Source organism: Boleophthalmus pectinirostris, unplaced genomic scaffold (genome assembly GCF_026225935.1).
Source record: "Boleophthalmus pectinirostris isolate CB_2022bp ecotype Guang Dong unplaced genomic scaffold, ASM2622593v1 HiC_scaffold_17, whole genome shotgun sequence".
Classification (NCBI taxonomy): domain Eukaryota; kingdom Metazoa; phylum Chordata; class Actinopteri; order Gobiiformes; family Gobiidae; genus Boleophthalmus; species Boleophthalmus pectinirostris.
The window spans coordinates 37,181,810-37,203,691 of NW_026571115.1; the positions used below are offsets into that span (position 1 = coordinate 37,181,810).

The 21,882-nt window shown below is 46.9% G+C and overlaps 2 protein-coding genes across 2 annotated transcripts in view; both read right to left on the minus strand.

The window, feature by feature from the left end:
- The window catches only part of ppfia3 (PTPRF interacting protein alpha 3), an 87,288-nt gene extending 82,074 nt beyond the window's left edge, over positions 1 to 5,214 (minus strand). Inside the window, 2 exon segments of the mRNA XM_055153116.1 lie at positions 4,596 to 4,784; positions 4,786 to 5,214. Coding sequence (XP_055009091.1) covers positions 4,596 to 4,784; positions 4,786 to 4,971 — 375 coding nt within the window. The 5' untranslated portion in view covers positions 4,972 to 5,214.
- Positions 5,215 to 11,564: 6,350 nt separating this feature from the next.
- nucb1 (nucleobindin 1) overlaps positions 11,565 to 21,882 on the minus strand; it is a 23,999-nt gene continuing 13,681 nt past the window's right edge. The window contains exons 7-14 of the mRNA XM_055153117.1: positions 21,186 to 21,276; positions 20,928 to 20,986; positions 19,849 to 19,941; positions 15,449 to 15,538; positions 14,665 to 14,835; positions 13,524 to 13,638; positions 12,171 to 12,335; positions 11,565 to 11,942 (exon numbers count right to left, since the gene is read on the minus strand). Coding sequence (XP_055009092.1) covers positions 12,277 to 12,335; positions 13,524 to 13,638; positions 14,665 to 14,835; positions 15,449 to 15,538; positions 19,849 to 19,941; positions 20,928 to 20,986; positions 21,186 to 21,276 — 678 coding nt within the window. The 3' untranslated portion in view covers positions 11,565 to 11,942; positions 12,171 to 12,276. The remainder of the gene's footprint in view (positions 11,943 to 12,170; positions 12,336 to 13,523; positions 13,639 to 14,664; positions 14,836 to 15,448; positions 15,539 to 19,848; positions 19,942 to 20,927; positions 20,987 to 21,185; positions 21,277 to 21,882) is intronic.

Sequence of the window (21,882 nt, forward strand, 5' to 3'; positions counted from 1 at the left end):
CGTTTCGTTTGTCGTTTCGTTTGTCGTTTGTCGTTTGTTGTTGTCGTTTGTTTTGTTTGTCGTTTCGTTTGTCGTTTGTGTGAGTTTAAAGTCGTACTGTGGAACATTCCATGTGGTGACAGGAGCCGGGGGGGAACAGGACGTCGTGTCGGTGCCTCAGTGGGCGGAGTCTGACGCCCACCGACCACACGCTCGTTTACACCCACTCACACTCCTCATCCCTCCATCTATCCTTCTCTATCACTCCATCCATCTCTCCATCCCTTCATTCCTCCTTCTTTCTCTCCTTCCTTCCCTCTTTATTTCTCTTACTCTGTCTCTCTCTCTATCCCTCATCCCTCACTCTATCCATCCTCCCTCCTTCTCTCACTCTGTCCCTCCATCCCTCCTCTCCCTCTATCCCTCCTTCTCTCACTCCATCTCTCCTTCTTTCTCTCTATCCCTCCTTCTCTCACTCCATCTCTCTCTTTCTCTCCATCTCTCCTTCTTTCTCTCTATCCCTCCTTCTCTCATTCCATCCGTCCTTCTCTCACTCCATCTCTCCTTCTTTCCCTCTATCCCTCCACCCCTCCTTCTCTCACTCTATCCCTCCATCCCTCTTTCTCTCTCTATCCCTCCTTCTCTCACTCCATCTCTCCTTCTTTCTCTCCATCCCTCCTTCTCTCACTGTCCCGCCATCCCTCCTTTCTCTCCATCCCTCCTTTCTCTCTATCCCTCCTTCTCTCACTCCATCCCTCCTTCTTTCTCTCTATCCTTCCATCCCTCCTTCTCTCCCTCCTTCCCTCTCTCCATCCCTCCATCTCTCACTCTATCCCTCCATTCCTCCTTCTCTCCCTCTGTCCTTCTCGCTCTCCCTTCTTCCTTCTCTACTTCTCTCACTCTCTCCCTCTCTCTATCCCTCATTCCCTCCTTCTCTCTCTCACTCCTCCATCCCCTCCTTCTTTCTCTCTATCCTTCCATCCCTCCTTCTCTCACTATCTTCTATCCCTCCTTCTCTCACTCTATCCCTCCATTCCTCCTTCCCTCCGTCCTTCTCTCACTCCATCCCTCTCTCTATCCCTCAGTCCCTCCTTCTCTCTCTCTCCCTCCATCCCTTCCTTCCCTCACTCTACCTCCCTCCTCTTCTCCCTCTCTCTCCCCTCTCTCTCCTTTTCTTTCTCCTTCTCTCCATCCCTTCTTCTCTTACACTATCCATCTCTCCCTCCTTCCCTCCCTCCTTCTCTCCCTCCGTCTCTCTCTCTTGCTCCCACTCTTTTTGTTTCTCTCCTCCCTCTCTGCTCCTCCTCCTCTTTTTGTCACCCTCTCTCACCCCTCCCTCCCTCGCTTCTTTTCTGCTCCTCCTCTCCTCTCTCTCTCTTCTCTCTCTCTCTTCTCTCCCTCCTTCTCTCTTCTCTCTCTTTTCTGTGAACTTAACTAAATCCAAACTGTCTGATATTAACTCTCTCTCCTCTCCTCCTTCATCCCTCTCTCCTTCTGCCCTCCTCTCTCTCCTCTCCTCCTTCATCCCTCTCTCCTTCTGCCCTCCTCCTCTCTCTCTCTCCTCTCCTCCTTCATCCCTCTCTCCTCTCCTCTCCTGGAGCGATGAACAGTTTCCTCCTCCTCTCCTCCCTCCCTTTATGTCTCTTTTTTTTCCCTCCATCCTCTCGCCCTGCCTCTCCTCTCTCCTCTTCTCTTTCACTCCTTCACACCTCCTCCTCCCTCTTTCCCTCTCTCGCTCTCCTACCTCCCACTCCTTCCCTTCATCTCTCCTTCCTCCTCTCCTCCTCTTCCTCTCCTGCGGCAGAGCGATGGACAGTTGTCTCTGCAGACTCTCCCTCTCTCCTCCCTCTTCCTCTCCTCTGTCTCTTCCTTCTCTCCTCCCTCTCTCCTCCTCTTCCCCTCTTCCCCCTCTCTCCTCCTTCTCCTCCCCTCTTCTCCTCCTCCTCTTCCTCACCCGAGGCAGAGTGATGGACAGTTGTCTCTCCTCTCTCTCCTCCCTTCCTCCTTCCTCTCTCTTCCCTCTCTCCTCTCTTTCCTCTCCTCTGCTAATTCCTCTTCCTCCCTCTCTCCCTCTTTCCTCCTTGTCTACTCCCTCTCTCTTGTCTTCCTTCTCTCCTCCTCCCTCTCTCCTCTCCTCCTCCCTCTCTCTCTACCTTCTCCTCTTCCTTCTCTCCTCCCTCTCTACCCTCTCCTCCTTGTCTTCTTGTCTCCTCCTTCTTCCCCTCCTTCTCCTCTCTCTCTCCTCTCCTCTCCCTCCTTCTCCTCTCCTCCTCGTCTTCTCTTCTTCCTCCTCCTCTTCTCCTCTCCTCCTCCTCCTCCCCTCTCCCCTCTCCTTCTCCTCTCCTCGTTCTCCCCTTGACTGTCCCTCTCTCCTCCCTCTTTCCTTCCTCTCTTCCTCCTTAATTGGGGCATTTGTCTCCGCAGACTCTCCGTCTCCTTCTCTCCTCCCTCGCTCCTCTCTCTTTCCTCTGCTCCCCTCTTCCTCCTGTCTCCTCTATCTCTCCTTCCTCTCTCCTCCCTTTTTCCTCTTCCTCCTCTCCTCTTCACCTGCGGTGGGGTGATGGACATTTTTCTCTGCAGACTCTCCCTCTCTCCTCTCTCCTCCTTCTCTCCTCTCTCCTCCTTCTCTACTCCCTCTCTCTTGTCTTCCTTCTCTGCTCCTCCCCTCTACCTCTCCTCCCTCCTCTCCTCCTCTCCTCCTCCTCTCTCCTCTCTCTCCTCCTCCTCCTCCTCTCTCCTCCTCTCTCCTCCTCCTCTCTCCTCTCCTCCTCTCCTCTCTCTCCTCTCTCTCCTCTCTCTCTCTCCTCCTGCTCCTCCTCCTCTCTCCTCCTCCTCTCCTCTCTCCTCCTCCTCTCCTCCTCCTCCTCCTCTCTCCTCTCCTCTCCTCTCTCTCCTCTCCTCCCTCTCCTCCTCTCTCCTCTCTCCTCTCCTCCCTCTCCTCCTCTCTTCCTCTCCTCCTCCTCACCTGTGGTAGAGTGATGGACAGTTGTCTCTGCAGACTCTTCTCCTCTCTCCTCTCCCTCCCTCCTTCTCCTCTCCTCCTCCTTCTCTCTCTCTCTCTCTCTCCTTCTCCTCTTCTTTCTCTCCACACCCCCTCTCTCCTCTCCTCCCTCTCTCCGCTCTCCTCCTTGTCTCCTCCTTCTTCCTCTCCTCCTCCTCCTCCCCCTCTCTCCTCCTTCTCCTCTTCTCTGTCTCTCGCTCTCTCCCTTCTTCTCTCCCTCTTCCTCTTCCTCTCCTCCTCCTCCTCACCTGGGGCAGGGCGATGGACGGTTGTCTTTGGAGACTCTCCTTCTCTCTCCTCCCTCTCTCCTCCTCTTCCTCCCTCTCTCCTCCTCCTTTTCTCCTCTTCCTCTCCTCCTCCCTCCCTCTCTCCTCTCTTCCTCTCCTCCTCCCTCTCTCCTCTTCCTCACCTGTTTCAGAGCGATGGACAGTTGTCTCTGCAGACTCTCTCCCTCCCTCTTTCCTCCCTCTCTCCTCCCTCTCCTCCCTCTCCTCTCTCTCCTCTCCTCCTCCTCTCTCTCCTCACCTCTTCTCCCCTCCTCCTCCCTCTCTCCTCTCCTCCCTCCTCTCCTCTCCTCCCTCTCTCCTCTCTCCTCTCCTCCTCCTCACCTGTGGTAGAGTGATGGACAGTTGTCTCTGCAGACTCTTCTCCTCTCCTCCTCTCTCTCCCTCCCTCTCTCCTCCCCTTCCTCCTCCTCTCCTCTCTCTCTCCTCCTCCTCCTCCTCCTCTCTCCTCCTCTCTCCTCTCTCCTCCCTCTCTCTCTCCTCTCCTCCTCTCCCTCCCTCCCTCCCTCCCTCTCCTCCTCCCTCCTCCTCCCTCTTTCCTCCCTCTCCTCCTCCTCCTCCTCACCTGCGGCAGGGCGATGGACAGTTGTCTCTGGAGACTCTCTCCTCTCTCCTCTCCTCCTCCCCTCTCCTCCCCTCTTCCTCCCCTCTTTCTCCCCTCTTCCTCCCCTCTTTCTCCCCTCTTCCTCCCTCTCTCCCTCCTCCTCCCTCCCTCCCTCTCTCCTCCCTGCCTCCTCCTCTTTCCTCCCTCTTTCCTTCCTCTCTTCCTCCTCACCTGCGGCAGGGCGATGGACAGTTGTCTCTGGAGACTCTTCTCCTCTCCTCCCTCTCTCCTCCCTCTCTCCTCCCTCTCTCCTCCCCTCTTCCTCGCCCTCTTCCTCCCCTCTTCCTCCCTCTCTCCTCCCCTCTTCCTCCCTCTTCCTCTCCTCTCCTCCTCCCTCTCTCCTCCTCCCCTCTCCTCTCCTCCCTCCTCCTCCTCCTCCTCACCTGCGGCAGGGCGATGGACAGTTGTCTCTGGAGACTGCCCTCCTCCCTCTCCCTCTCTCCCTCTCCTTTCTCTCCTCCCTCTCTCCTCCCTCTCCTCTCCTCCCCTCTTCCCTCCTCCTCTTCCTCCCTCCTCCTCCTCCTCCTCACCTGCGGCAGGGCGATGGACAGTTGTCTCTGGAGACTGTCCCTCTCTCCTCCCTCCCTCCCTCCTCTTCCTCCCCTCTCCTCCTCCTCTCTCCTCCCCTCTTCCTCCCCTCTTCCTCCCTTCCTCCTCCCTCTCTCCTCCCCTCTTCCTCCTCTCCTCCTCCTCCTCCTCCCCTCTTCCTCCTCCTCCTCCTCCTCACCTGCGGCAGGGCGATGGACAGTTGTCTCTGGAGACTGTCCTTCTCGTGTCCGAGTTCTCGGAGTCGGAGGTGGGCGGTGGAGAGACTTTCCTGCGTGTCCCTGAGGCTCTCGAGGAGTCGCTCTCGCTCCGTCAGCATGTTCACCATCAGCGACTCCAGGTTCCCCGTGCTGCTCCCGCCGTCCTCCCCCGCTCCCTCCTCCTCCTCCTCCGCCGCCGCCGCGAGGATCCCGCCCGCCGTACCCGCCCACCCCTCCCACCCCCCCGCCGCCGCCTCCTCCCAGCCCGCCGCCGCCGCCTCCTCCCGCCGGGGACGACTGGCCGCCCGCTCCGCCCCGGCCGTCCTCCGAGATCGTGGGCATCACCTCGCACATCATCTCTGCGGCATTTACGATTCCGCGCCCAACTTCAGGAAAAAAAACAAAACAAAAAAATCACCCGGAATTCTATTGGCGTTCCGATTTATCCCGAAACCCCACGATTCGAACTCTCCCGGGAACGCCGACGTCTGAGGGAAACGGAAATCCCACTACGCCGTGTGTTTCCCAGCAGAATTCCCAGATTTTTACGCAGGATCGGAGCGCCGGCGGGATTTGGGATTTGGGATTCGGGATTCGGGATTCCGGTTGGTTCCGAGGGGGAGAGAGGAGATCGGGGGCGGAGTGTGGAGTTTTTTGGTTTTTTTTTTCCAGGGGGGAAGGGGAAGTCGTGGGTGAGGGGGGAGGAGGGGGAAGTCCGAGCTCCACTCCCGAGATTTCACCACGACAAAACCTGGAAAAAAAAAACGAAGAAGAAGAAGAAGAGTTAGAGGAAAGATCGGCACAAGTATCGAAAAACTTACGCTAATCGATACTTAAACCGATATCGAAACCAGATCCTCATTTATCAAAGAATCGATATTTTAAAAATCGACAAAACAGAAAAGAACTAAACCAGGACTAAACCAGGACTAAACCAGGACTAAACCAGGTAATAAACCAGGTCTAAACCAGAACTAAACCAGGACTAAACCAGGACTAAACCAGGACTAAACCAGAACTAAACCAGGACTAAACCAGACTAAACCAGACTAAACCAGGACTAAACCAGGACTAAACCAGAACTAAACCAGGTAATAAACCAGGACTAAACCAGGACTAAACCAGGTCTAAACCAGGACTAAACCATCACCTTGTTTTTTTTATTGATCTGAAATTGTTATTTTCGCCCAAAGCAACATATCAACATGTTGCTCTCTGCGCTGACTCGCTCCCCCTTCAGAGCAGACTCTGTGCGTCCTCGTCACGTCAGGTTTGTCGCTGGTTTCAGTTTCGTCTCATGTTTTAGTGTATTTATGTAAAATTGTCGTGTCGGAGCTTGGGGGACGTCGGCTCGTGGGCGGAGCCTCGTACAGGCTTTGAACAGGGCCCAGGAGAGATCTCTAGATGACTCAAACACACATGGATGAGTGTGAAATCTCTTCAGACGTGTTTGTGATGAAGAACCACGTTAGAACATCAGTTTTTAATTCTTCCTCTTTAATATTTCGATGTTTGGCGTGGCGGGCCTGTCCTCGTGACCCCTGCGCCCTGACACCACGTGACACTTTCGTTATTACGCTGATATTACACCTTGGGGCTCGTGCCCGTGTCTCCGGTTCACACCTCGCCGCGCACGTGATGCCTCCGCACACTCTCGCGTCTCCGCTGCCATCGCGAGACTTCAGCGGCTCCCTGACAAATCATCCATCAGTCATCGCGCGTGTCCGGCTCCTAAACCCGCAAATAACCACGCCAAACCCGCACGCACCCGCGCGTAGACCCCGGCGCGGCGGCGCGGTCGGGGGTGCGATTCCCCCGCGCGCTCTCCTCGCGGGGACGTGCGGGGGAAGAGGGTGTCATCGTGAATTGTAATTACGAGACCAATTTGGCCTTTTCCGCGCCTCCGAACCAAAGAATCACGGAACATTTCGGTGCGACCGCGCGGGGCGACGCGCACGAGGCCGAATGAGCCGCGTCCCGCCGCTGTCGCGAACAAACCCGCGGTAAAACGGGAGAAAAACAGGCGGAACCGGAGCCTCGCGCCGCGCAGGGAGGGAGGTGCCAATCATCTGGAGCTGATCGGGCCCAATTAACGTGTGTGCGCGCGCGCGGAGCCGGTGCGTCGCGCGGCCCGGGACGCGCGGCACATTTTGTGTCCGGTGTTTTTGTGGATAAACGGAGAATTTCCCCGCGCCCCGGTGCGTCTCCACACACCCTGCCCCCCCCTGCCCCCCCGCCCTGAAAAACAGCTGTACCGCTCCGCCGCCGCCGCCGCTTACGTCGCGGGGAGCGGCGCGCGTGGAGACGTGCGGCTCGCGCGCTTACCGTGTCCATGGTGCACGAGGACAGAAGAGGCCGAGTCCCGGGTCCGAGCGCCGCGGAAAGGAGCGGCTCCGCGCGGCAGGTTCTCCCGGTACAGCCCCGTACAGCCCCGTTACATCCCCTCCCTCTGCGCTCCCGAGCGACGCTACGTCAAGACGCACGCAGGACGCACGTGCACGTCCGCTGTCAGACTTTCACAATAAAAGACGATTAAAAAAACAAAACAACCGTTAACTTTTCTTATTTCGACTTCTACATTTATATTTATGTATTTTTTGACACGTGTCTCTTTTTCCTCTTTTGCTCCTTATTTAGAATTTATTATTAACATTTCTATTTTTATTCTTTTTTATTATATTTATTGTGATGTTTGAACTCATGTGTCTAAATAATTTCCTTTATGGATCAATAAAGTTTAAGTTTAAATTTAAAAATAACAAAAGGACAAACAGACGGAGCCTCCGCACTCCCAGTTTTGAGCAGATTTGTCCAAAACGAATAATTTGTCTCAGTTTTATTCAAGAAATCATGTCATTTGTTTCGGTAAAATACATAAAACCTGCTTAAAAAACAAAACACAAAGAAAATTGAGTAAACTGACTCACGTTAGAGCTGAGGGTGTAAAAATTCTCCTAAATTAACACAGTAGTTTCAAAATTGATCTAAAAACCTGGAGGGATGTCACGGTTTTTTTTATTTTGAAAAGACAATAAGTAAAAGACTGTAGTTTATAATAAATGTTTCCAGAAGCGTCGAGGTGAAGAATAAAAACTCTTCTCGTGTTTTGGTGAAAAGTTTTGCTCTGAAAATCTCGTCCCGGATGTGTGCGTGTGCGCGTGCGCAGCTTCACGACGCTCCGCCGCCTCTTCCTCCAGTCCTCTCCTCCACTGGTCCTCTCCTCTACCTCTCTCTCCTCTTCCTCCTCTTCCTCCAGTCCTCTCCTCCACTGGTCCTCTCCTCTACCTCTCTCTCTCTCCTCCTCTTCCTCCAGTCCTCTCCTCCTCCTCTACCTCCTCCACCTCTCTCTCTTCGTCTTCCTCTCCTCTGTCTCTCCCTCCTCCTCCTTTTCCTCCTCTTCCTCCTCGTCTGTCTCTCTCCTTTTCCACCTCTACCTTCTCTTCCTCCGGTCCTTTCCTCTTCCTCCTCTTCCTCTTTCTCTCTTCTACTTCTGTCTCTTCTTCTCCTCTTCTTCCTCTCCTCTGTGTCTCTCCTCCTCTTCCTCTCTTCTGTTGCTCTCTCCTCTTCCACCTATTCCTCTCCTCTGTCTCTCTCTCTTCTCCTCCTCTTTCTCTCTTCTACTTCTGTCTCTTCTCCTCCTCCTCCTCTTTCTCTCCTCCAGTCTCTCTCTCTCTCTCTCCTTCTCCTCCTCTTCCTCTCCGTCCTCCTCCTCCTCTTCCTCTCCTTCTTCTCTACTCCTCCTCCTCTCTCTCCTCCTCTCTCTCTCTCTCCTCTCTTCCTTTGGTCCTCTCCTCTGTCTCTCTCCTCCTCTCCTCTCCTCTACCTCTCACTTCTCCTCCTCCGCTTCCTCCTCTTCTCTGTCTCTCTCTCCTTTTCTCTTCCTCCAGCTTAACTCATCCTTTTATTGTGATTTTTTAAATTCATTTTATTCCAGTTTATTTCAGATTTTCCTCATCGTGAAACGTTTTACAAACACCTGCAGTTATAAACATGTTATTTATGTTATTAAAACGTTATAAACTCCGTAATAACCAAATGAAAACCTGTTCATATCTTTAGAATAATCACACTCACCTTTTTAACACCGAATAAACAGAGGAAGACGCGTTTTAAGACACATTTTAGTCACAAACTTGGTTATATTAAGAAAAATGTGCTGATATTTTGTGGAAAAAAAATGTCTAAATGTCGATTAATCTCAGTTTGGAGTAAAAATCTACAAAAACCGAGAGAAAACAGCGCGAGGAAGAGCAGGTTTTTTTTTGGTCCAGAGTTTCAGAGACGGACTGTGAAAACGGCTCGACCAATCAGAGCGCAGAGCGGGCGGCGGGGGCGGGGCTTAGCGCAGAGAGGTGACGTAATGTGAGGCACGAGGCCGTAAAGTTCTATACGGAATTAATTAATAAAAAAAAATAAATAAATAAAGTAAAATAATAAAAAATAATAATAATAATAATAATAAAAATAATAATAATAATAAATAAAAAGAGTAACTTTACTTTAAAATGATAATAAAAATAAAATAAAAAAATAAAAAAAACTATACAGAACAGGAGCTACACAGGTGTTATGTTTAATAATAATAATAATAATAAAAAATAAATAAATAATAATAATAATAATAAATAAGCAAGAGTGACATACTTTAAAATAATAATAAAATAAATAAATAAATAAATAAAATAATTAAAAATCTATACGGAACATGATTTGACTTGATTCTAAAATTTGTTTATTATTTTTGTTTGTCAATTAGTTTACTCATTTAGTTTTTGTTTTTTTTTCTGCTATGTTAATATTATATTTGCTAACTTGGTATTATTTACGTTAGTACCTTTTTTTTGTTTGTTTGTTTAGTCTGGTCACCTCAGGGATAAAAGAGGGTGGGACACATAGACCTGAGTGACCTGAGTGGGTCTAAAAACTGAAAATAAATCTTGTAAACTCAACTCTGGTCATGGACATTGATTTGTTTTTTTGTCACTGCGTAAACCACAAACCCACGGTGCCCAAAAGTCATGATTATCTGAGTTCTGTTTAGTTGAGTCGCTCATCGCTTTTGTTTGTTTACTTTGTTTGACAAATAGTCTCTACACTAAATCCACTTTATTTCCGCCGCACGTTTTACAAGCAAAGAAGTTTCCAAAAGTCCAGAAAATTAAGACAATAAAAAGGTAAAAAATTGCTAAAATTTGGTCCCACCAGTCCTAAAACAGTAAAACCAGTAAAATCAAATAAAAGCAAAACCATAAAAATCATAAAATAGCTGTAAACAAGTAAAATAAATAAAGTAAATAAAATAAATAAAGATGAAGAGGAGCACAGGACTCACGCGGTGTTGAAAATGGGGTTTAAAACGAGACTTAAAATTCTCGACTCGAGTCAGACTTGAGTCACTATTTTTAGGACTTGAGGCTCGCCTTGACAAAATGGACAGACTTTGGACTTGACTCGGACTTGAGGCGTGTGACTTGACAAGACTTGAGAAGCTCTTTCAAATCTGAATTCTTTCTTTTCTGACCATAATGATTCACACTAAGGTCTTGTCCAGACGTTTAAAAAGGAAAAATTAACGAAATTATTTTCTACACCTTTTAAATACTTTAGAAATACTCATATATAAATATACTTAGGTTTTTTAAGTACAATTTATCTTAAAAGTCAAATAAATTGCAAAAACCAAAGCTATATTTGGTACTTCTTGGATTTAAAGACTTGAAATGACTTGAAGCTCAAAGCAGACGACTTGGACTTGACTTGGATTTATGGGCCAGTGACTTGAGACTCGACTTGGACTTGCCTGTATTTGGCTTGGGACTTGACTCGGACTTGAGGTCAAAGACTTGAGACTCGCAAAACGACTTGGTCCCTGCTCTGGCTTTTACTTCCGTCGAACAATCTAACAAACGTCCTATTTTACAAGATCATTGCACAAACTTTTAAAATTTTAGATCTTTAATCTGCAAATGTTTCAGTGTCTCGCGTCTCGATTCACAGTTTCATGTTCTGGTTGATTTGAGTGTTTTCGTTTTGTGCCTCTTGGTCACTGCAAATGAGACGACGTTCTCAATCGACTTAGAGGGTAAAATACTGAATAAAAAAAAAATATATATATAAAACGTGCTGATTTATGGATTAAAAAAAGGCAAACAACTGTGCACAGAAACAATTCACTTTAAAAACATTTATTATTTCTTATAATCTTTAATGAAACCTTTACCACAGAAATGAACACGAAACACAATGATGCAGCTTAAAGACTTAAAGCGGAGGTATGTGACGTCACGTTTACATCTCCATGTTTATTTTATTGTTTTGAAAATGCCGTATTCACCCAAACCAATGTATTTACATGTTTTATATAATATAGATTTAGTTTCATTAACGTTAGAACATGAGAGAAAACAAAAAAAAAAAAAGGTTGAATTTGCAGAATACCCCCTCTTTAAAATGTGATGAGTTTGAGTGACACCAGTGAGATAAAACTCTGGAGGATTTAAAATGACTTAAACAGAGAATATGAAACTCGTGGTACGTTCGTCCTCTGTAGGGTGTGTTTTTGCGTTCGTCCTCTGTAGGGTGTGTTTTTGCGTCGTCCTCTGTAGGGTGTGTTTTTACGTTCGTCCTCTGTAGGGTGTGTTTTTGCGTTCGTCCTCTGTAGGGTGAGTTTTTGCGTCCGTCCTCTGTAGGGTGTGTTTTTACATTCGTCCTCTGTAGGGTGTGTTTTTAGGGTGTGTTTTTGCGTTGTCCTCTGTAGGGTGTGTTTTTTGCGTTCGTTCCTCTGTAGGGTGTAGGGTGTGTTTTTGCGTTCGTCCTCTGTAGGGTGTGTTTTTGCGTCCGTCCTCTGTAGGGTGTGTTTTTTCGTCCTCTGTAGTGTTTTTTTGTCGTCTCTGTAGGGTGTGTTTTTTTCGTCCTCTGTAGGTGTGTGTTTTGCGTTCGTCCTCTGTAGGGTGTGTTTTTTCGTCCTCTGTAGGGTGTGTTTTTGCGTTCGTCCTCTGTAGGGTGTGTTTTTTGCGTTCGTCCTCTGTAGGGTGTGTTTTTACGTTCGTCCTCTGTAGGGTGTGTTTTTGCGTTCGTCCTCTGTAGGGTGTGTTTTTGCGTTCGTCCTCTGTAGGGTGTGTTTTTTTAGTTCGTCCTCTGTAGGGTGTGTTTTTGCGTTCCGTCCTCTGTAGGGTGTGTTTTTTGCGTTCGTCCTCTGTAGGGTGTGTTTTTGCGTCCGTCCTCTGTAGGGTGTGTTTTTGCGTCGTCCTCTGTAGGGTGTGTTTTTGCGTCCGTCCTCTGTAGGGTGTGTTTTTGCGTCCGTCCTCTGTAGGGTGTGTTTTTGCGTCCGTCCTCTGTAGGGTGAGTTTTTGCGTCCTCTGTATGTGTTTTGTCCGTCCTCTGTAGGGTGTGTTTTTGCGTCCGTCCTCTGTAGGTGTGTTTTTTTGTTCGTCCTCTGTAGGTGTGTTTTGCGTCCGTCCTCTGTAGGGTGTGTTTTTGGGTCCGTCCTCTGTGTTTTTGCGTCCGTCCTCTGTAGGGTGTGTTTTTACGTTTGTCCTCTGTAGGGTGTGTTTTTGCGTCCTCTGTAGGGTGTGTTTTTGCGTCCGTCCTCTGTAGGGTGCGTTTTTGTGTAGGAGTTTACGATATTCTGAGTGAAGTGGGCGGGGATAAGTGCAGGATGGATCAGGTGTGGACAGGAAGGTTCTGAGGAGGCTCCACCAAAATGTCTGTGCCGTTTTCCACTAAAAGAGAGAAAGAGGGATGGAGAAAGAGAGATGGAAAGAGGGATGGGGTGTAAAAAGAGAGCGAGAGAAAGATGAGAAAGAGACGGACAGAGAGCCAGAAGAAAAGGCAGAGAGACAGAGTGGAGAAGAAGAGAAACACTCAGAGGGAGAAGAAAAGAGAAAGAGAGAGAAAAGATAAGAAAAAAAGAGAAAGAGAGATAGAATAAAAGTGAAAGAGACAGAGAGAAAGATGGAAGAAAAGAGAATGACATAAAAGAGAAATGGAGAGAGAGAGACAAGAAAAGAGAGAAGATAACAGAAAGAGAGAGAGAAGAAAAGAGAAAGAAGAGAAAGGCAGATGGAAGAAAAGAGAAACAGATGGAAGAAAAGAGAAGAGAGTGAGAAGATAAGAGAAAGTGAAACGCAGATAGAGACAGAGAAAGAAGAAAAGAGAAAGCAGGACAGAAGAAAAGTGAAAGAGACAAAGAGCAAGAGATGGAAGAAAAGAAAGATCCAGACAAAAAGAACAGACAGACAGAGAAAAAGAAGAAAAGTGAAAGAGACCAAGAGAGACGGAAGAAAAGAGACAAGAAAAGAGAGAGAGAGGAGATAAGAGAAAGAGAAACACAGATAGAGAGACAGAGAAAGAAGAAAAGAGAAAGAGGGACAGAGAGCGAGACATGGAAGAAAAGAGACAGAGTGAGACAAAAAAGAGAAAGAGAGAAGATAAGAGAAAAGAACAGATAGACAGAGAAAAAGAGGGAAAAAAGTTAGTAAGGTAAAACCACAAAACACCCAAACTGATCTGTGAGAAAATCTATTTAAATGAAAATTGTTCACATAAATTAAATTAGAACAGAAAAAACTGTGACACGAGCCTTTAAATCCTAGGTTCTATATTTTTTTTATATTTTTAAATCCTGTGTTCTTTTTTTAAATATTTCTAAATCCAGTGTTCTATAATTTTTTTCTTGATATTTTAAATCCTGTGTTCTATTTTTTTAATATATATTTTTAAATCCTTTGTTCTATATATTTTTATATATATTTAAAATACTGTGTTCTATTTTTTTTTTTATGTATATATTTTTAAATCCTGTGTTCTTTTTTTGATATTTTTTAATCCTGTGTTCTTTATTGTCTTGATATTTCTTTATTTTCTCGATGTTTTCGTTGTTTTCTCGGCGTTTCCTTCGTGTTTCGTACCTTTCTCTTGTTTCGGAGCCTCTGGTTCAAAGTGCAGTTCTGCGTTGTTTCCAGCAGGTGGCGCTGCGTCCTCAGGCTGCTGCCCCTTCTGTCTGTGGGACATCTCCAGCACGGCCTCATGGGAAAAAAAAATAAATACTGGGTTTAATTTTCAGAACAACTTTCAGAACATGAAGAAAACGATATAAAACCTTTTAGATTTTCTCTGTTCAGTTTTTAAATGTGGATTTTTAAACGTGTCACAAATATTTGTCTCCAAGATTCAGTTTATTTAATTTAATTTCCAGGATCAGCTCAGACTCTTCCTCCATCTACCTCCACCTTTCTCTTCTTTCTCTCTTTCACTCTCTCTCTCCATCTCCCTCCCTTCCTTCTTTCCTTCCTTCCTCTCTTCCTTCCTCCCCCCCTCTCTCTTCTTTCCTCTCTCCTTCCTTCCTTCCTTCCTTCCTTCTTTCGTCCCTCCCTCTCTCTCTCTCTCGCTCGCTCTCTTTCTCCCTCCTCTCTCCTCTTCTCTCACCTGTAGGTACTCCCTCCTCCTCTCACCTGTAGGTACTCCCTCCTCCCTCTCACCTGTAGGTACTCCCTCTCACCTGTTGGTACTCCCTCTCACCTGTAGGTACTCCCTCCTCCCTCTCACCTGTAGGTACTCCCTCTCACCTGTTGGTACTCCCTCTCACCTGTAGGTAATCCCTCCTCCCTCTCACCTGTTGGTACTCCCTCCTCCCTCTCACCTGTTGGTACTCTCCTCTCACCTGTAGGTACTCCCTCTCACCTGTTGGTACTCCCTCCTCCCTCTCACCTGTTGGTACTCCCTCCTCCCTCTCACCTGTTGGTACTCCCTCCTCCCTCTCACCTGTTGGTACTCCCTCTCACCTGTAGGTACTCCCTCCTCCTCTCACCTGTTGGTACTCCCTCCTCCCTCTCACCTGTTGGTACTCCCCCTCCCTCTCACCTGTAGGTACTCCCTCCTCCCTCTCACCTGTTGGTACTCCCTCCTCCCTCTCACCTGTTGGTACTCCCTCCTCCCTCTCACCTGTTGGTACTCCCTCCTCCCTCTCACCTGTAGGTACTCCCTCCTCCCTCTCACCTGTAGGTACTCCCTCCTCCCTCTCACCTGTTGGTACTCCCTCCTCCCTCTCACCTGTTGGTACTCCCTCCTCTGCGCCTCCAGAGCTTTCCCTCGCTCCCGGAGCACTTCCTGTTCCTGGTTGAGCGCCGTCGCCCGCCGCTTTAGCTCCTCCTCTTTGTCCCGAAGCTCCGCCTCGAAACGCTGAAGCTCCTCCTCCGTGTACACCTGCTTCGTCTCCAGAGTCTCACACACACAGAGAGAGAGAGAGAGGTCACACAGAGGTCACACACACAGAGGTCACACACACACAGAGGTCACACACACAGAGGTCACACACACAGAGGTCACACACACACAGAGGTCACACACACACAGAGGTCACACACACACAGAGGTCACACACACACACAGAGGTCACAGAGAGGTCACACACACAGAGTCACACACACAGAGGTCACACACACACAGAGGTCACACACACACACACAGAGGTCACACACACACACACACAGGTCACACACACACAGAGGTCACACACAGAGGTCACACACACAGAGGTCACACACACACAGAGGTCACACACACACAGAGGTCACACACACACACACAGAGGTCACACAGAGGTCACACACACACAGAGGTCACACACACACAGAGGTCACACAGGGGTCACACACACACAGAGGTCACACAGACACACAGAGGTCACACAGGGGTCACACACACAGAGGTCACACACACAGGGTCACACACACAAGGTCACACACGCACACACAGAGGTCACACACACACACAGAGGTCACACACACACACAGAGGTCACACAGAGGTCACAGTTCCTGGGCTGTTCCTCTCACCTCCCACTCTTTGTGGCTGTTGAATTCTTTCTTCTCGGTGGATTTGAGGAACTCGTCCAGACTCACCACACGATCCCTGTTCAGGTCCACCTGCAGAAGAACAGAAGAACAGAAGAACAGAGGAACAGAGGAACAGAGTTAATGACATCGACCGAGAACTTAGGAAGAAAATCAAGGAAGCAAGGGACAAGAATAACAGGAGGGTCAGGGAAGCTCTTAATACCAGAGTTCAAAAAAACTCTGAAATGTTGTTAAAGACATAACAAACTTAAAATCTAATACAGGTTCCCTGCATGTCAGGAACGAATTTGAGGGCCAATGAATTAAATCCTTTAAATAGGTTTGAATGTTCACCAGGTAATTTCGAGCTGAATCTTGAACACAGCCACAGGCTTCTGGTTGATCCCGGGTGGTCACCACTATTTTTAAAAGACTTGACACCAAAAAGGCCAGCGGGCCAGATGGGATCTCAGCTTTCCTGCTAAAGACTTTTGCTGATGAACTGAGCCAAGCATGGTGTCCCTTATTTCAAATTTCAGTAGATACAGGGGAATAACCTTTGCTCTGGAAAAAGTCTATTATCACCCTGTACCAAAGAAAACCTGTCCTAAAGAGAACAATGACTTCAGGCCTGTGGCCTTGACATCAGTGACCATGAAATCATGTGAGCGTGTTTATGGGGGTTTCTGAGGGAGGAGGTAGCGGGACATGTAGATCCCTATCAGTTTGCTTACTGCAGCAACAGAAGTACTGATGATGCTCTTGTAACTACTGCCCACTTAATACTGAAACACTTAGAGGATCCTTCATCATATGCCAGAATACTGTTCATGGATTTAGCTCAGCATTTAATACAATATTACCGAGCATTCTGCTGAAGAAGCTGTTAGATCTGGTGTTAACAGTCATGTTATTAAGTGGTATTGGCATTTCTTACAGGGAGACAGCAACAAGTTAAGGTTAACTCAGCGCTGTCAGATATCAGGTTGTCAGCACTGGGGCACCACAGGGGGCTGTGTTAGCTCACCTCTTCTTTTTCACTTTTGATACACCAATGCATGCAGGAGTAGACAGGTAAAACAACTATATAATTAATTTTCTGATGACACAGCTATTCTTAGTTTACTCAGTAAAAAGCACAGATGCCATCAGCTACAGGACAGGAATTGATGAAGTGGTGCATTGGTGTGAGGAGCACAACCTTGTCTTAAATGTGGAAAAGACAAAGGAGATCATTTTTGATCCCAAACCTGTCGGGGACCACAGCCCCGTTAACATCAGGGGAGGGACATAGAGCAGGTGACATGTTATAAGTACTTGGGTGTGTTATTTGATTCTCAGCTCCAATGGAGCCAGCAGGTTCAGTCTGTCTGCTCAAGAATCAGCCAGCGTCTCTGTTTTTAAGACGGCTTAGGTCACATGGAGTTGACACCAATGTAATGCTGTTGTTTTTATAAAACATGCATAGAATCTATCTGACGCTATGACATGTCAACATGGTTTGGTGACCTGTCAGTCAAACTTAAAGCACAGATTTTTACCTTGACTAAAAGAGCAGGTAAAATAATGGGTGTGGCCCCAAGCTCACTTCAGCAAATGTTTGAGGAGACTGTGAGGAAGCTCGGCAGGAAGGTGATCAATGACCCAACCCATGTTCTTCACAGTCAGTTTGAGTTGATGCCGTCAGGCAGAAGGTTCAGGTCCCAAACTGTAAACTGAACAGATTCAAACATTCCTTTGTGCCACTAGCCGTTAAACTGCTAAACTCAGATAATGCAGTTAAAAAATAATTATAAAAGGCTTAGGGATTGTGCAATCAAAACTGCACATAGGTGTAGGGAATGTGCCATTAAACACATAGCTTAAGGAATGTGCAATAATTAAATCTGCACATAGGCTTAAGGAATGTGCAATAATTATAACTAAAACTGCACATAGGCTTAGGGAATGTGCAATAATTATAACTAAAACTGCACATAGGCTTAGGGAATGTGCAATAATTAATAGAACAGAAGAATGCAAGGGCCTGTTAAGGATAATTTAAGGTCCTGTTGGTGCATCACTCGTGGTCAAACTGGTCTCATATTTACTTTGTTTTATGTGTTTGTTTATGTCTGCTTTGTGTTGTGTCGTCCTGTTTTTTGATAAAACATGTTACCCCCTGTCCCAAGACAAATTTCTCCCATGGGAGACAATAAAGGATTATCTTATCTTATCTTATCTTATCTTATCTTATTTTAACAGAGGAACAGAGGAACAGAAGAACAGAAGAACAGATGAACAGAAGAACAGAAGAACAGAGGAACAGAAGAACAGAAGAACAGAACAGAAGAACAGAAGAACAGAAGAACAGAAGAACAGAGGAACAGAAGAACAGAGAACAGAAGAACAGAAGAACAGAAGAACAGAGGAACAGAAGGAACAGAAGAACAGAAGAACAAGAACAGAAGAACAGAACAACGGAGGAACAGAAGAACAGAGGAACAGAGGAACAGAAGAACAGAGGAACAGAAAGAACAGAAGAACAGAGAAGAACAGAGAGAAGAACAGAAGAAGAACAGAGAACAGAAGAACAGAGGAACAGAGAACAGAAGAACAGAAGAACAGAAGAACAGAGGAACAGAAGAACAGAGGAACAGAAGAACAGAGGAACAGAGGAACAGAGAACAGAAGAACAGAGGAACAGAAGAACAGAGAACAGAAGAACAGAAGAACAGAAGAACAGAAGAACAGAAGAACAGAGGAACAGAAGAACAGAGGAACAGAAGAACAGAAGAACAGAGGAACAGAGGAACAGAGGAACAGAGAACAGAAGAACAGAGAACAGAGAACAGAAGAAGAACAGAAGAACAGAGGAACAGAGGAACAGAGGAACAGAAGAACAGAAGAACAGAGGAACAGAGAACAGAAGAACAGAAGAACAGAGGAACAGAGACGGAGGAGTCAGAAAACAGAGGGATGAACAGAGACCAACTGTCCAACTTCAGAAGGAGGAGAAACATCACCATTTAAAGATGATTCCCGATTACTCAACAATGTGGATTCTAAAATTGTTCCTAAAACATTATTCACTGAGACATGGATAATGACGATAACGATCGATGAACCAACACTGTGATGATGTCATACGGTCAGATGGGGTCAGAGGTCACAGTTCTGTTGACCTCATTGTACTTCACCATGAAATCTCCAAAAGGTCAAACTCACAAAAGTTGAACCTGATCGTTTCTCTGGTGGTGTTTTCAAAACGACAGAACTGTGCTGGTTCCTGCACCAGACCTCAAACCGACTGTCGTGAACACGACAGTTGAACCAAAAAAATCTTTCCCAACGGGAACCAAGTAAAACTTGTTTTTTTCTAAACAAACCGTGAAGACAAAGAAGACGCAGGTTCATCCACGAGAAAATAAACAAAGAAAACGTGTTTTTGGAACATGGAGGAGAAACCAGGTGACAAGAAGATTGTGCCGTCATCAGCAGAGAAAACCAAATGTTTGCTCTAGAAGTGTTCGCCTGGTGAGGTCCCATCTTTGGATTCTTCACAGCAGATGTTCCTCCACCGCAGATGTTCCTCCACCGCAGATGTTCCTCCACCGATAAATCATATATTGGATGAGTACAAATGCTCTCCGTGTCGGTGATGTGATCCATGATTATTATTTTGTACGGCCTTGTTTTTATTTAGTGGTAAATCCAGTCCCTCTGTCAATGAAACATCCTGGGTTCATTTAAATGTGCAGAAAGCAGCTCATTCACTGTAAGAACTTTGGTTCCCCGTGAAACTGGTGCAGGAACCGACACCGGCTCCTTCTGACCGACCTGAAAACAGCTCGAGAGACCAGAGCCCAGAGCCACTGTATCACAACACAAGACGCCCGGACCAGACTCGCCCCGGACCGGCCTCGCCCGCCCGGACCGGACTCGCCCGCCCGGACCGGACTCGCCCGCCCGACCGGACTCGCCCGCCCGGACCGGGACTCGCCCGCCCGGACCGGACTCGCCCGCCCGGACCAGACTCGCCGGGACCAGACTGACTCGCCCGGACCAGACTGACTCGCCCGGACCGCCTCGCCCGCCCGGACCGGACTCGCCCCGCCCGGACCAGACGGACTTGCCCGGACCAGACTGAGTCGCCCGGACCAGACTCGCCCGGACCAGACTCACGTGGACCAGACTCACGTGGACTAGACTTGCCCGGACTGGACTCTTGTGTGTGAGTCACGAGTGACCCGGCGTGAGTCACGAGTGACCCGGCGTGAGTCACGAGTGACCCGGCGTGAGTCACGAGTGACCCGGCGTGAGTCACGAGTGACCCGGCGTGAGTCACGAGTGACCTGTAGGACGCGGTGTTGATCTTAAACGTGACTCTGCGTCTGTTTGAGTTCGGAGGTCAGACTCACGTTGTTCATGACGTGTTCTCTCATCCGGAGCCGCTCCTCCTCCATCTCCATCATGTCGTCCTCCTCGTTCTTCGGGTTGTAAACTTTCTCCAGCTGAAACACATTTACACAATCAGTCACAATCGCTCCAGGACATTTCATAAAAACTACACTTTTTTGAATTTATTCTTGTTTGCAGAATGAAGATGTGATTTATAGAATTATGTTCCTACTACGACTTATTTAGAATTTATTATCACCATTTATATTTTTACTCTTTGTTATAATATTATATCATGATGTGTGACTCCTGTGTCCAAATCATTTCCCTTGTGGATCAGTAAAGTTTAAGTCTAAGTCTAATGGACCAGGAAAGAAAGAAAGAGAAAGAAAAAAGTCAGAAAGAAATCGTGGATCAATAAAGTTTGTCTAAATCTAAAGAATGAAAGAAAGACAAACAGAACGAAAAAGGAAGAAAGAAAGAACAGACGGAAAGAAAAAAAGAAAAAGAACAGACAGAAAGAAAAAGAAAGAAGAAAGAACAGACAGAAAGAAAAAGAAAAAGAACAGACAGAAAGAAAAAGGACAGACAGAAAGAAAAAAGAAAAGAAAAAACAGACAGAAAAAGTTAGAAAGAAAGAAGAGACAAAAAGGAAGAATGAAAGAACAGAGAAAGAAAAAGAACAGACAGAAAGAAAAAGAACAGACAAAGAAAAAGAACAGACAAAGAAAAAGAAACAGACAGAAAGAAAAAAAAGAAAAGAACAGACAAAGAAAAAAGAAAGAAAGAGCAGACAGAAAGAAAAGAAAGAAAGAACAGACAGAAAAACTAGAAAGAAGAGACAAAAAGGAAGAATGAAAGAACAGAGAAAGAAAAAGAAAGAAGAAAGAAAGAAAAAGAAAGAAGAGACAGAAAAAGGAAGAAAGAAGGAAGGGGCCAAGGAACGGGAAGAAAGAAAGAGCAAAAGAACAGCCAGAAAGAACGAAAGGACAGACAGAATGAAAGAAAAGACAAAGAAAAGGGAAGAAAGAAAGAGCAAAGAACTGACAGAAAGAACAAAAAGACAAGACGAAAGAAAGCGACAGACAGAGACACTGACCTCTTTGGTGAAGAGCGCCTCCAGCTCCTGCTCGTCCAGAACGCCGTCTTCATTTGCGTCTGGCACAACAGAACACGGAGTTTACATTTTAGACGGATTTAAGAGAGAGAGTTTGTGATGACACTGCCCTCTGTTTAAATTTAAAGCTCTAAACTGGAGTTTTCTCGAGTATTTGACCCAAGAAAGACAGAAAAAGAGAAAGAAAGAACAGACGGAAAAACAGAGTAAAGTCTAAACGGTGTTCAGCGGGATTCAGACCGTGGAGTTTGAAGAAAGTTTTGGGGTTAAACTCTTTGGGGTCGAGTCCGTCCGTCTCCTCCCACACCTCCCTCAGCTGATCCACACTGCCCTGAACACACAACAAGAAGAAGAAAATTTATAAATAAATATTAAAAATAATAATAATAATAAAGTGCAGCATTTAAATATAACAGTGTAAATATAAACACACACAGATACGACTCAGATCAATCACACAGAGTTTGTTTTTTATCATAAAACAAAGATAAAATACAAGTGAACACAGAGACTCTTTTATTCAACTCAGTGTGTGCAGATGTGGTGTTTGTGTTGTGTTTTGTGTGTTTTGTGTGTTCTGTGTGTTTTGTGTGTGTGTTGTGTGTGTTCTGTGTGTTGTGTGTGTTGTGTGTGTTGTTGTGTGTTGTGTTTTCTGTGTGGTGTGTGTGTTTCTGTGAGTATTGTGTGGTGTGTGTGTTCTGTGTGTGTTCTGTATGTATTTTGTGTGTGTGTGTGTGTGTCGTGTGTGTGTGTGTGTGTTGTGATGTGTTGTGTGTGTTGTGTGTGTGTGTGTGTGTGTGTGTGTTGTGGTGTGTGTGTGTGTGTGTGTGTGTGTGTGTGTCTTGTGTGTGTTTGTGTGTGTGTGTATTGTGTGTGTTGTGTGTGTGTGTGTGTGTGTTTGTGTGTGTGTGTGTGTGTTTTGTTGTGTGTTGTGTGT